General features: G+C 40.1%; 2 protein-coding genes across 2 annotated transcripts; both read left to right on the top strand.

The window, feature by feature from the left end:
• The first annotated feature begins 4,450 nt into the window (after positions 1–4,450).
• Positions 4,451–5,289, top strand: LOC128734111 (chymotrypsin-2-like). Its single transcript, XM_053828128.1, has 2 exons — positions 4,451–4,927; positions 4,993–5,289. Exons 1-2 carry the CDS (start codon positions 4,451–4,453, stop codon positions 5,287–5,289), a joined length of 774 nt encoding a protein of 257 aa, XP_053684103.1.
• A 7,625-nt stretch (positions 5,290–12,914) lies between these two features.
• Positions 12,915–13,761, top strand: LOC128734924 (chymotrypsin-2-like). Its single transcript, XM_053829330.1, has 2 exons — positions 12,915–12,972; positions 13,049–13,761. The coding sequence occupies exons 1-2, from the start codon at positions 12,915–12,917 to the stop codon at positions 13,759–13,761; spliced, it is 771 nt and encodes a 256-aa protein (XP_053685305.1).
• The last annotated feature ends 1,724 nt before the right edge of the window (positions 13,762–15,485 follow it).

A 15,485-nucleotide genomic window follows, 5' to 3' on the forward strand; every position in this document is an offset into this window, starting at 1 on the left:
GCTTATTACGACGGGAATTAGAAAAAAAACCCTACCATAATTTTGATTGGCATCATCTTATTCAAAAAATTTCCCCTTGGAATGAGAATAGTTTCATGCAGGCTGAAAAGTTTTATAAATCATGTTTAAAAGCACAAACGTTAAACAAAATTTATAGGCTGACAAAATCGGGATGAAAAGCTGATAAAATACAGGGTAGACCAAATCGGGGGTAGACAAAATCGGGAGCTGACAAAATCGGAACATTACAATATAGCGGTATATATTGTACAAAAATGGTACAAAAACACAAAAATAATAAAACTATTATGTAAATAACTAGCTGACTCGACAAACTTCGTATTGCCACAAATTAAACTATGTTGTACATAAATCGTGAATCTCGGATGACCTTTGTCACAATCCCGAATTTTGCATGTTTCTGAGGAGTTCATGGGTGTTTTAATATACAAATTTTCCTCACAGTAAAGTATAAAACAACTCCCCCGATCGCTCAGCCTGATAAAATAAAGCGGATAGTATTTAAATATTCGCCATCATTACGAACCATTTCGCCGAATACCATTTTGCGGAACACCAATTCTCGGTTGACCATAACGCAGAATATAGAATTTCGCAGAATACCATTTCGCGAAAAACTTTACGCGGGATGTACCATTTCACGGAAAATCTTTTCGTAGAAAGTACCATTTCGCAGGGGTGACCCAACTGAAGGAAAGTAATAGAGGTCAGTAGATCTAGGAAAATAAATAAACCTAGATAGAGGTGATCTCTACGGGGCTGCCCCCTCGCGGCCTATGGCCGACTCGCGCTGAATTATCTAATGTTACTATTGATAGTTTTTGGTGGTCTTGTTATTGATTAATGTTTTATGAGTCTAAAATTTCTCGAGTTTGATTAGTTTTTGAGTTACGCAAAAATTTCTGTTTTATTTGTATGAGAGTCCTTATCCCCCTACCACAGGGGTGAGGGGTCTCAAACCATCATTAAAAAAATTCCCGCTTCTAAAACCCCCCACATGCCAAATTTGGTTCCATTTGCTTGATTACTTCTAGAGTTATGAGGAAATTTGTATTTCATTTGTATAGGAGCCCCCCCCCCCTCCTAAAGTCGAGAGGTTTCATTTCACCATAGAAAAATTCTTGTCTCCAAAAACACCCACATGTCAAATTTGGTTCCATTTGCTTGATTAGTTCTCGAGTTATGAGGAAATTTGTATTTCATTTGTGTGGAAGCCCCCCTCTTAAAAGGGAGAGGGGTCATTATTCCCCTACTATAGAGGGGAGGGATCTCGATTCACCATAGAAAAACTTGCCTAGAAAAACACCCACATGCTAAATTTGGTTCCGATCCGTTGATTAGTTCTGGAGTTATGAGGAAATTTATTTTTCTTTTGTATGGGAGCCCCCCCCCCTCCTAAAAAGGTAAGGGGTCCTAATTCATCATAGAAATAATTCATGCCTCCAAAAACACCCACATGCCAAATATGGTTCCATTTGATTAATTAGTTCTCGAGTTATGAAGAAATTTGTATTTCATTTGCATAGGAGCTCCCCCTCCTAAAGTGGAGAGAGGTTTCAACTCACCATAGAAAAAATTCTTGTCTCCAAAAACACCCACATGTCAAATTTGGTTCCATTTGCTTGATTAGTTTTCGAGTTATGAGGAAATTTGTATTTCATTTGTATGCGAGCCCCCCCTCCTCCTAAAGTGGGGGGGGGGGGTCTTAATTCACCAGAGAAAAAATTGTTGTCTCCAAAAACACCCACATGTAAAATTTGGTTCCATTTGCTTGACTAGTTCTCGCGTTATGCAGAAATTTGTGTTTCATTTGTATGGGAGCCCCCCTTCTTAGAGGGGGAGGATCTCTAACCATCATAAGAACCTTCCCTGGTACCAAAAACCCCTACATGCAAATTTTCACACCGATCGGTTCAGTAGTTTTCGATTCTATAAGGAACATAGAGCAGACAGAAATCCATTCTTATAGGCATAGATTTGTATGACAACCCCCCTCTTAGTGGGGGGAGGGGTATTTTGCCATCGAGAGAACCTTCCCTAGCCCCAAAAACCTCTACATGCAAATTCTCACGCCGATCGGTTCAGTAGTTTTCGATTCTATAAGGAACATACGGACAGACAGACAGAAATCCTTTTTTATAGATATAGATATGTGGCACCAAACTGGTACAAAATTGACACAAGCAATGAGAGAAAAATGCCTCAAAAATGATACAATAAAATTCGAAAAACAGTACAGATATGGCACAAAGACGAAACAGTAATGAATAAAAATACAGGAAATAATGCAAAATCAACTTCTTTTTCTTAAGCGTTGCTTCAATGACCGTTACCTAGTTTTCTGCTCTTTCCTCTTCAGGCCTTGTCCCATTCTTTTCGATCCTATCAACATCTTTGTTTTATTACTTTCTTTTATCGTCTCCTACGTCAATTGTAAAAAACTACCGTTACAAAAAATGTACCGTGCCAGCACCATATTCAAGACAGTGCCTAATTCTGGACAGTTGCAGATTTGACCTTCATATTGACAATAATCTAGCTATTAGAACTATTTTCATTGGCGGAAATGAAAAGGAGAGATTTAACCCCTCCCTAGAAAAATTGACTTGGCCGACCAATAAAACGGTCGGAAAAAATTCCGGGGCTATAGCCCCCCCCCTAGAAATGAGCGCTAGTTCCGCCAAAGACTATTTTAGTAATATAAAATCATCACATGTAGTTATTACATTGTTAAAATAGCTAGAATTTTGTCAATATGTAAGCCAAATCGGCAATTGTTCAGAATTAGGTACTCTCTTGAATATGGTGCTGGCACGGTACTGATTGAAACTTTGGGATAGTCTTTGTAGAATACGAAACCTGAAATTCATGAAAAGAAAAAAACTTTTCCCAAATAAATTCCATTATAAATATTTAACCGCGGCAGTTACGTATTTCGCCTACGACTTGCAGGCTCCTTCAGTGTCTGTTTCTGTGTTCTACTAAGACGCTTCAAAAACTTTAATCAAAAACACGAGGTTGGTCTGGTACAAAATAGGTTTAGTTAATAAAAACTTTTAATTATGTATTAGAAACTTTTATTTTTAAGTGCACAGTTACATCTTAATAAAAGTGATGTAAAAATCGCAGTTTTCGCCTTGTTAAAAGTGGCAAATTATGTGATCCAGGTGGCAGTACAGTGCCACCAATTCGGATTCGGCCTACAGGAAGCTCTGTTGAATATTTTTCTGTATTTTATGGTAGCTAAATAAAAAGGAAAGCCATATGATTTTTTGAAGAAAATTTAATCAAAATACACGTATTCAGGCATGACCGAATTTTTATTGTAACAGCCTTTAGTCACACATAATATTAACAAAAAAGGAATTAGGGGTGACCACGGTAAATATCAATTACCTTATGTATCGTTCGGAAAAGGGAATTCTGCTGCCATCTGCTTATCTTCGCGTAGTACACGCAGACGGTTGGTACTAGGTACAAATTGTCCTAATCCTACGTCATAACATGATAACAAAAAACTGTTTTTCGATTACAAAGTTTGAACACTAAAAAATTTGGGAATGATAACTTTGGTGGAGTAAAATTATGCTTTCTATGCTTTTTCTATTTCCCATATCATAATTCATTATTAGAACTTTTCCTCGAACATGGTTCATCATTCTTCGCTCTGGCTTGTTTGGAACTGCAAAGAATGCTTTACTTCTGTTAAATCTTTATCATCGACCAGTGTTCGTAATTCGGTCTTAGCTTCTGCGTTCAGCAGGATTGATTTTCATTCCCTGGAAGCCACAATGACGCTATTGTCATTGTACCACTGCACTGGTTGATCGAATTTCAATAATGGCAGTTTACCAAGTCGCACCAGAAAAAGCAGACTTCTTCGGAAGTTGAGGATAAGTACAACTAATGTAATAGCATTTGGTTACTGGTACTGATTTTTAGGAAGTTCAAACGTTCCATTCTTTCGGCATAAGTTTACAGTTACTACGAAGATCATGCAGCTCGAGCCATATCTAATAAGCTTTGATTACTGTAAGGTGGTAAAAGCTCCAAGGAAGTTTGCTACCGATAGAACGGGAGCAAATAAATCACTGCGAAAATCAACGCATTGTAGGTGTCGAATGTCAGGTGACGAAAATAAAAATGCTAACTTATGTCTGCTAAACGGTATGTGATTCGTTGATAATGTGGTGATAAACACCCACTCGTACTAAAACCCTTGATTTCCCATGACGTGACGGTATTTTACATTTTTATCACCAAATTGATACGTTTTCGATTTACGATTTAACGAAACCGTTTATTATCGCTGCTAAGATTAGTAATCTATTAAAAGCTAGGAGTGTCGAAAGGTTTTCCGGACGATAAAGAGCTGTTGATTGCCTGTATAAAAGTGGCCTGTTGACCTTAAGCCGGTTAAACATTCGCGATGTCTCGACTAAGTGTGGTTATTGTGCTAGGTTTGATCGGTGCTATTTACGCCAGAACCCTCCCAGATGAATATACGGCGTGGGAAGGTCGCATTGTAGGCGGTTCCAATGCTGCCGAAGGACAGTTTCCGTATCAGGTGTCGCTGCGATCAGCCGCCAATAGCCACTTCTGTGGAGGCTCAATCATCAACACCAATTGGGCGATGTCTGCGGCACATTGTACTGTCGGCAGAACAGTAGCAAACACTATTGTGGTTGCAGGATCACTTTTGTTGAACGCCGGAGGAACAACACATCAGGCACAGACTATCGTCAATCATCCTGCATATAGCTCGTTGACATTGGCAAACGATATCTCTTTAGTGCGCGTGGCAACTCCTTTCGTTTTCTCACCGACTGTCGGTTCTGTTGAATTGGAATCAAACTTCATTGAATCTGCAACTGGTGCGCAAGCATCCGGCTGGGGTCAAACAACGGTTAGCGAGGATTTGGATATATTAGCATAGATAAATAATACTTAAATATTACTTTTTTCCGACAGCACCCAGGCTCGATACCAAATCACCTGCAGTGGGTCAACGTTGACATCATCACCTTGGCAGCCTGTAGGGGCGCTCATAATGCGGTAAACGCTGCCCGGGTTCACGATAATACAATTTGTACCCAATCTCCTGTGGGAGTAGGCATGTGCATGGGAGATTCCGGTGGTCCACTGTCGCACGCAGGCTTCCAGCAGGGTATCGTTTCGTGGGGCATTGCTTGTGCGCAAGGTTTTCCGGATGTTTTTGCTCGCGTTTCTTCCCACCGCGCTTGGGTTTTGGAAAATACAGCCAACTAAGTTAGTTACTGATAAATAAATATAAATCGTTATAACAATGTACGTAATTTAGCATATTGTATTTTCAAGTAACCTCCAGAACTTTTATGTGGTTATGAATAAGTCTGACACAGAGACAAAAACTGCCAGTGTTCTAGCTTTCGTAAAGTAAACTGTAGAAGCTGGCAATGCGATCCGTCATGGTACTCAAGTTTGCTGCGTAAGAGTGTTCTGGCTCCATGAGTTGTGTTCATTGTTGGATGTTCCATTGTTTTGACATTCCAAGTCAGTTTCGCTCTAGTTATACTGCCTGTTGTCTGTCCACGGTTTACAATATAGCAATCCAGTCTTTCCTGTGATCTACCGATCGTAACATTGGGTGCGCCCGAGCAGGAAGCTATACCAAAAGAGTATCTTACTGATATGATTCATATTTATATGATGATGGAGATATTTACGATAACATATTTGTTATTGAGAAGATATTTAGAACATACGTTATAAGATGAGTTTAATAACTGATTGTGTCATCATCTAATATTATAAGCGTCGTGATTTGTCTGTAACAAAAACCAGGCATCTGACAGGACGCCATATAGGGTGATTTATGTATTTTGGACAGGCGTTACGCGTACGCTATTTTTGGCATTTACGGTAAAATCAAATGGAAATGTCCAAAATAGCGTACGCGTAACGCCTGTCCAAAATACATAACTCACTCTATCCGTGGTAAGCGTATTAAGCGAAGACTCAAACCAATTATGCCGGATTGTAGTCAAGCCTAGCATCAGTAACGTAGCTTATTGAGCTACATTACACCAAATTTTGAAGTGAAAATATTCGATTTCCATAACACGGTTGGACATTATTTTGCCTTTTACATAGCTTTGTTTTTCTCTTCGTCTGAAAAATAGGCATCGCTGTTCATTTAGAGCACATGTATTGCCGTCGTGTAAACGAGTGTTTACTGTACGATCCTCTGTCATCGTAAAATATCCTCTCATCCAATACCCTTTTATTTTAGTTCATAATGTATGAAACGTTAGCTAATATTGCTTAAATCGTTCATCAAGATCTTCTAGCAGCTCAGGGCTTACAATCGATTATCTTAGGCTTTTCCCGACTCAACCTAAATACGCGTTGGCCTGGGGATTTTGCCGGCTCGACCATAATATGAGTTGTTTTTGGGCTTTTCCTTACTTAACCCAATCGCAATAGGCCATTAGGCTTTTCCATGTTAAAACTTCCTAAGCGTTGGTGGCTTTGGACTTTCCCTTACTCAACCTCTTCAATCTTTGATCCTATTTTTTAGACCTTAGTTATTACATCGCGTTGTTTTGCTTATCTTACTAAAATTTTTCAACTGCATGAACCCGACTTAGCTGTTGAAAGTTTTTAAAAAGGTCAACATGTTTCCATTTCGGATTCGGATTTCATAGGCTTTTCCACTTATTTTGACATAAATTGTTTGACGAATCGACTAGCGGTAGAGCAGAAAAAACTTTCACGCCTATGCATTCTAATGCCTCGTGGTACAAACTCAGTAGAGGACGCTCCTGCAAAATCACGTCTTTTGAATTCCGTCCACTTTTTTCTCAGAAGTGTATTGGAACAGACTTTCTTCTGTTTTGTTAGTATTTTTGAGTTTTAGTATCAAACACATTCTGAATATAATTGGGTATGAAATGGGGAAGGCAATGAGGAGCGTCCAATATAGCTCTAGCTATCCCAAGCCCCTACCTAGCGCCTCCACGTGGCCATACCCGGTAATGCTCTAATGAGTAGCCAAGCTAGGAGGTGCGATACTGTGTGGTTCCCGGCTGCCTGATCTCATAATCGAGGTTTTGGGCAGACGGTGGAGCCACACGATCTGGTAAGCATAATATAAGTTATTTTAATTATTTTTTTCGTTTTAGCTTATGAAGCATTTACTGCTTTATAGTGAAAACTTTGGCCAATACGAGTGTTAATACTGCATATGGATATTGGATACCAGAAGAAAAATTAAATTAATTATTAGAAGCATTTATGGAAACTAAAAGGACGCAACTCTATTCCATTCGAAGGACTGCTGGTGAGATTGTTCTATTTTTACCCATATATACCACATTTCATAAATAAACTAGAATCGGGAAGAGGGAAGGACCATCAGAGCACTTGTTTGAAGCGGTGGGCCTAGGGAGAGTGAAACAGTCAACTTTCTAGGGTTAATCTTGGCCCGATTGACAACACATCGTGGATAATGGGCGGGCTCTTCTCCCCACCTTCTGGAGTCATTCTGCATTAAGACGGTTTATTCAACGATTGACTCAGATGACTTAGCCCTTGGAAGGAGTTTCTCTAAATCCCTGGTACGTGTAAGTGATGTTGCTTATCGACCAATTCCCTTTTGGCCCTTCATACAAGAGTTGGGAAGCATGACCAATCGTTGAATATGTTCAACTCTTTTTGACATGATAGGCTCATTGCTATGAACGGGTGTTCTGCTATGGCAGGTGGTAGTACCATATATTCATCATATTCAAACACATTCTGAATATAATTGAAATAATTGAAATAATGGCTTCGTAAATGGTTTATCTTGGCAGGATCGCCAATATGATATCCAGTATTTCAGGTCTATACTACTATGATCTCGAAAATTCTCTCCTATTTTTGTTCTATGACTGAGCACGTTTATAATGCTAATATTGAAATAAAGACCCTTTATTCATAGTCAGCACATTCGTGGGTTGATCGGCCATCTCCCGATCTTTGGTTGGAGCATCCCTAACGTATGGACCATCATTCCCTTCCAGCATGGCTCCTATAGCGCGACGATGTCCAACTTGTGGCTCTTCACTTTTTCGGACACACATGAGTACTTTATAGAAATTTTAGAGGCCCATAGTTTCACGTTCCGAGATTTCGCTTCAGTCCGATCCCGTCCCTTGGCTATTTGCCGATTGTTCCGATCCGAATTATTTGCCATATTTTATTTTATTTTTTAATCTTACTTCTTCCATCAGAGAGCCGGGGTGGCTATTGCCGTATATAGAATTCCTCTTCTGTACTCGGTGTTGAGTTACTCGTCGCCAATTTGTTGAGCGTCTCGACCCACGCAAGTCGGTTTCAACCTGGTCGAACCATCTAGCACGTTGGGTCCCTCTATTAATGGTGCCGGTGGGCTTCTAGAAGAGAACGGATTTCACAGCAAATTCGTCCGGTATCCTTGTGTTCCCAAATGTATGAACTCATCAACCGCTTCCAGTACCGCTTCGTCCTACCATAAATTTGGTTTTCGATGCATTGATTTGTAAGTCAATTCTCCTAACCTCCGTATTTGGTCGTCTGCAATGCCTAGGAGTCAGAAGCTCGTTCCTCTCGTTTTGATGCCCGCTCGTCGGATAACACCTTTAATAGCGATGTTGAATAACATACATCCACTTGCCCTTGCAACCCTCTGTGCGATTCGGCAGAACTCTAGAGTGCCCTCGCTCCAGGATAGCTTTGATCAGCCGTCCGTCAGTTTGTCCGGAATACCTACTCGTGCATTATCTGCCATAATTGTTCGCGCTCCACTGTATCGTATGCTGTCTTGAAATTCAAGAAAAAAATATGCACGTAAACGTTGCCATTTCTCGAGGATTTGTCGGAGAGGAAAAATTTGATCCTTAGTAGCACGGGCCCCAACAAACCCCGCCTGATATTGCCCTACGAATTCTTTTGTTACTGAGGACGATAGATGACGTAACAAAACCCGGGAGAGCACCTTGAAGGCGGCGTTGACCAACATAATGTTGCGGTAATTATCGTAATCTAGCCATCAGTGTGCCACTGTTAAGATCCAGTCTCAAAGCATACTGATTTTACCTCGTTCCGGATATTTGACAGTTTTCCCATGGATTTTCTGTCAAATTTTCGCCTGGTACTTTAGTGACATACGTTTTCCACGGGTTACTGTGATCGTGTGCTCGTTTCATCTGTCAAAAATACGTATTTTCTATAAATCATGTGTGCATTTGTTATAGCCGCATGGTCTGTTTTGTAACGTTTTAGCTTCGGTTAAATTAATTTCGGTAAATGTACATAATCAAACAGCATAATGCGCAAAAAGGGGAAAGTTTTGCGTGAAAAATAAATGAGAATAATTGAATTTTATAAGATAGAAAGTTTATTAAAACGTGAAAACAGACATTGGGTCAGTAAATCGGATAAAGTGGCTAGTGCCATGCTGCAATTAAACGAAAGTTAAAAATCGAAACATTCAGCGACAGTTAAATATTTCATTGGGAAATTTGCTACGAATTCTATCATCTCACTATCGAAAATCAGAACTACACTGTAAGTTACCAGTTTATAAGGAAACTCAAAGTTTTGATTAGTTCTCGAGTTATGAAGAAATTTGTGTTTCATTTGTATGCGAGCCGCCCATTCTAGAGGAGGGGAGGGATCTCAAACCACCATAGAAAAAAATCCAGTTTTTAGAAACCCCCACATGCCAAATTTGGTTTCATTTCCTTGATTAATAGTCGAGTTGTGCGGAAATTTGTATTTCATTTGTATGGCAGTCCCCCCTCTTAGAGGAAGGAGGGGTCTCAATCTATCATGGGAAAAATGTCTGCCACCAAAAGACTTTACATGCCAAATTTGGTTGTCTTTGCTGGATTAGTTCCCGAGCTATGAAGAAATTTGTGTTTAATTTGTATTGGGGAAGGGGTCTCAAATAGGGTTGTTTAACCGGTAGTACCGGTAGTACCGAAGCTGGAAATACCGGCCAATTTTGGGATACCGAAATACCGGTTTTGGAAAAGCAAAAAACCGGTATTTCCGGTTTTTTCTAATCTGCTTGTTTTTTCCAATTCCTTATTCGAATAAGAACTAAATTTGCTAAAAGATTATAAACTCTTAGAAAAACAACTTGGTGTTTATGCCGACGAGATTCTTCGACTACTAACAATGAAGAGAGTGAAATTGTGGGTCAAATGATTATAGCTCTTGAACCCGTTTAAGGTACAGTAGAGTAACTTTGTTGTAAAAATGTTTTATTGAATGAGCTAGACGTCGCGTTTCAATTTATTTTTGAACAACTTGATATTCAAAAGCCACCAAATTACTTGAAGCTCTCAAATAACGAATTTAGGAAACAAGATCAGGGCCCAGAAACGTCACGTAAAATAGTAAATTGTTGTTCAACAATGAAGTAAAGAAGCTTCAGTTTCAACAGAAGAGCAGCGCCGCTTCGTTCCAAAACTGGCTTCAATCAGCGTCATTGAAACGATTTTCACTTCATCATGACGACCAGTTTTAAAGTTTCATTTTTATTTCTCTATCAAATATTCAGAAAAAGGTCAGCCAAGACTTTGAATGCAATTGAATTGATTTTGAGTAACGTTTCCTACAATTTAATGCATAATATGATTAATCTACACAACATCGACAAATGGTGCCTGACTGTCATTCGTCGTCATTTGACATAGTCAGTAGCTTCAGCTGAAACTTGCTTGAAACGTTCTGTTCAACAAATGAAACAAGTCGCTTCAGTATGAAACGAAGGTAAGGGAAGGTTAGCTTCATTTATTTGTTTCGACGATGCCAGATTCTGATCAGAATGCGTGGATCTTTGCGCTTTTTGTGCATTCTTGCCATCAAAGGATATGCCAGGAAAGAATTTGGAATATTTTTCAAGTATTTCGAATGATACATTGATTAAACATGGAGATGAAATCTGCATCCCACTATCATAGAATAGTGGGATTAATAACAAAGTAGAGAAGGTATTTGTGAACGATGATGAAGAGGATGATGATGTGCTTAGAGCCGTTCGCCAGACATCGATGAAAGCGGAAGTTTTTTCAATTGTTGGAAGTGTTGGCAATAAAATTCGTTCAAGTAAGGGAACTAAATCGCTAAGAGCAGTGCTGTTAATATTCATCAGCATAACGTTCAAACTTCTGGATTATCAGTCTACCTTGCATTGAAAATCTGCTTGCTTTGATCAAACGTACATAATAACTAGATACAGCAAGCATGAACTTCATGCACGAGAATATAGAATATCCGCGCCCTGTGATATTGTAACAAACGGATATTCACGTTTGAGCAGTGAAAATCAATAAAAAAAAATTTATGTTATTATTTAGCATCTATTGCGTTCAGCTGTTGCACATAAGATTTTTCTTTTCATTTACTGCATTTAAAATTATTTTTTTCCTGAAGCGAATATCACCTTCTGGGTTTGAAAATCACTTTCTGCTGTTCTATTTTCACGATATATTGAACTTGTATACTATGATGAAAATCACTGTGCAGTTGTACTTACGAAACTCAGAGGCATAAAAAACAATGTATACTAAGAAAAAAGATTTTCTGTTTTGTTTGAAATTCGGTGATTCCCCAAAAGCGCCCAATACCGACAGCCCTAGTCTCAAACCATGCTAATAACATTCCTTACATCATACGCAATATGTATGCCAAGTTTCATCCAAATACGTCGAGCGGCCTACGAGTCTATACCGGACACACGAACAGCATTTCATTTATATATATGTAAATCGATAGATAGATAGATAATTCCTCAAGATTCCAAAAAAATAGGTTGGAATTCATCAAGCTCAACAGTGGGTCATAAAAAAATTATTGCGATTTTGAGTTAATTTTACAAACTATCGTAAAAAAGTTCAATTTGGAGAGTTTCGAGGGATTTAAACGGGCTATTAGCAAAACCTGCATAAAAACCGGAGTAGTTCTCTATTCGCAATTTCTGAGGATAATTAGATTGGTTCGTATTTTGCGCTTCCTGAAAGCTTAAGGACTGTGGGATTATTTTGAAGTTCTACAGTTGCTTGATTTTCGCACGAAAACCGACGCAATAAATCCTGTATCAGCAATACAACGCACGTATTTATTCACACCAGTTTGATTCGATACCCGTTCTACAGTGCTTAGCTCAAACTTCGAATCTATATCAAATTAAGAATAACTGGAAACTCAATAAACGGATCTATGCAAAGGGCATGAATGAACATTAATGAACTGAATGTGACAATTTTGAAACCGTAGGGGATATTGGAATGAAAGTTTTAAAGATTTTCGTTTGATGTATGCCCAAAAGGAGAACTGAAGGACCAGTTGATTTTTAAAATGTTGAAAATGTTTCAAAAACTGAATATACCATAAAAAAGTCACAGTGTATAACTTAAGTACCCATGCTATGTTCAGATAAGTACATTTCTGGATGGTGCTGCTGAATATTCGCCGTGCTAAATCAATCTTGGTCGCTCATTGACTGCGACAGATTACCTGCCAGTATCGAGTGCATCAAACTCTGCCTTCCACTTAAAGCCCCATTATCTTACTTTGAATGTCACAACCGGCAATTTTTTAATTGATATTTGGGGCAATCATCCGGGGAAATAACCAAAAACAAAAAAATGTTTCGCATGCTTATCACATTTACGGTAGCCGAAACATGACGGTGCTGGCAGGTACTATCGAATCGGATCATAAATCAATTCTATGCGTTGTATCCATGAGTTGGGTGTATGGGTATGTGATTTTTTAAATTTTTGATTATCGTACCCTGAAGCTGAGATAAGAACGTAACTATATATACCATTGCAAGTAAGCGTTCTTGTCAATCGGTGAATCAATTGCCAGGGAAAGTAATGTTCCGTCTAAGTTTGCTGTTCGTATTCGCCAGTGCCGTTGCCGTTTTCGGTGGCAGTAAGTACATACCAGGAATCTGAAAAGCACCTTCAGTTTAGGTTGTTGCACCAAATAATTTCGATATTCATTTCAGCTCTTCCGGCGGAATACCTCGAATGGGAAGGACGCATCGTCGGAGGTTCGAACGCAGCTTCGGGACAATTCCCTTACCAGGTCTCGCTTCGCTCGGCCGCCAATGCTCACTTCTGTGGAGGATCCGTGATCAATAACCGTTATGCACTATCGGCTGCTCACTGCACTGTTGGTCGCACTACTGCCAACACCCGCGTAGTGGTTGGAACGCATCTGCTGAACAGTGGCGGAGTTATGCACAATGTCGCCCGTATTGTCAATCACGGATCGTACAACGCCAATACCTTGAACAATGACGTATCGTTAGTACAGACGGTTTCGACTATCGCCTTCAATAATCTCGTCCAGACCATTGGTTTGGCAACTAATTTCATCAATACCGGTGCCGGTGCCCTGGCGTCCGGTTGGGGACAGCTAGGAGCCAACGCCGGAATTCCGAACAACTTGCAGTGGCTGAGTACCAGCATCATCACGCTGGCCGATTGTCGCTCTCGTCATTCGGCGGCCAACGCAGCTCGTGTCTTCGATAGTACTGTTTGCACCTTGAGCCCGAACGGTCAGGGTATGTGCATGGGAGATTCCGGCGGCCCACTGGTGCATGGCGGTCTTCAGCAGGGTATCGTATCGTGGGGAATTCCCTGCGGAGTAGGTTCTCCCGATGTGTTTGCCCGTGTTTCGACGCACCGTACCTGGATTCTGAACAATGCCGTGTAAGGCGAACGTTTTGTTGAGTTGTTTAATAAATATTTGTTGCTCTATAAGTGAATTTTTCTTTCCCTGGAAGTGACTAGCGGATTTTCGTGATTAGCATGTCAATTTCACATTAAGAAAGCCATAATGGACTTAGAGTTCCCCATTGAAGATTTACTTTTGGAGTGGGTTTTTAGCTTTGAGTAGGTATTTATATGAATGAAAAAATTTAACCAGCCTGATTGGAACTGCTAGACAAATCCTGGGAGTGCTCGAAATTTAAAACAACAATACTGCTGTGGTCTTCTTGCAAACCGGGGCCACAAGAAACTCGGTACTTGGAACTACAGATCACTAAATATCGCAAGTGACGACCGGGTGCTGCTCGAACAGATTGAGCCTCGTAAACTCGGCGTCGTAGCTCTGCAGTAAATCTGTCGCTAGGGAAAAAGAGTTTAGAGGATTCGCGGCGGAAAGGCGTAGTTGTACCTAAATGGTGGCACTATCAACAAACTGTGGACGTACTTTAAGTGTTGGGTAGAATGCCGGATCGCGTGAGGAAGCATTCTACGCGAGGTTGGAGGCAATGTTCCACAGCTGTTCGCAATGAGACACCAAGATCGTCATCGAAGATATGAACGCTCAGGTCGGTAGGGAAGAAATTTATAGACCGGTGACTGGATGCCATAGCCTACGCACCAATATGAATGATAACTGAACGATGCATACACTTCGCAGCTTCCCGAGACCTGGCGATCCAAAGTTCCATTTTTTTCATGCAAAGATGTATGTGTATGTGTATGGGGTTAGCCACCATCACCTCAAGGGTTTCCCATTGTATGCAAGTAGAATTACTGCAGAATCGAATTTATGTACCCAGCATCTTTCATGTCAATGCTGTTCGTGAAGGATCAAAAGGGGTTGGGTGGATCTATAAGCAATGTCGCTTATATGATTCCACGGGAATATAAGACACTCCTTCTAGCATAGACTTCCGGTTCCAAGATACATAACTTCGCCGTGCAAACTTATCTTGCGTGATGATTTGTGTGCTAGAAGGGCGCGTCAAAATCCTCTCCGACCTTGTATGACTTGGGCTGGTTACCACATCCCTCATCCAGTCTTCGATTCATTCGATACCCTGATGCTCCCTTCCCTCTCTTTGAATTATGTATATGTAAATGTATTAAATAATGAGTAATACGAATATACAATATATATAAAGAATATCTATATGAGTGGCAATGATTCTTCACTTGTTTATGTATCGCAGTCATATACTAATAATAAGCTATATTTTGAAAGTGCATTCAATAGTACACTGTATTATTAACCGAGTCAGCCCCTCGATGGGCCAGCAAAGTCTGCGACTGTGTAAGGTTTAAAACGGACAGCACACAAGAAGGACATCGCAACACATCAGTCTTTAGCCAAAAAAACAAACAGTCAAACCACTACTTATCTAAGCACTCGTCGGAATGTCCTCTGTCCACTCTACACATCAGACCTAACATATGGGGAGCATGGTACCCGTACACTATGTACATTATTATTTCACATCAACTACTTCACATCGACCCGTACGGACTGTTTGCATGATGGTCTCTTATTCCAAGCACTAGCAAGCAAAAACATGAAAAGACGAACGGCGAAGATCCGGTTTATTCGTCAGCGGCTTCAACAGCAAGTAGCGCAGCAGCGAAATGCACACACGGAAGCAAGAAACTATGTGTTGGCAAAAAAAATTA

This window comes from Sabethes cyaneus, chromosome 2, assembly GCF_943734655.1.
Source record: "Sabethes cyaneus chromosome 2, idSabCyanKW18_F2, whole genome shotgun sequence".
Classification (NCBI taxonomy): Eukaryota; Metazoa; Arthropoda; class Insecta; order Diptera; family Culicidae; genus Sabethes; species Sabethes cyaneus.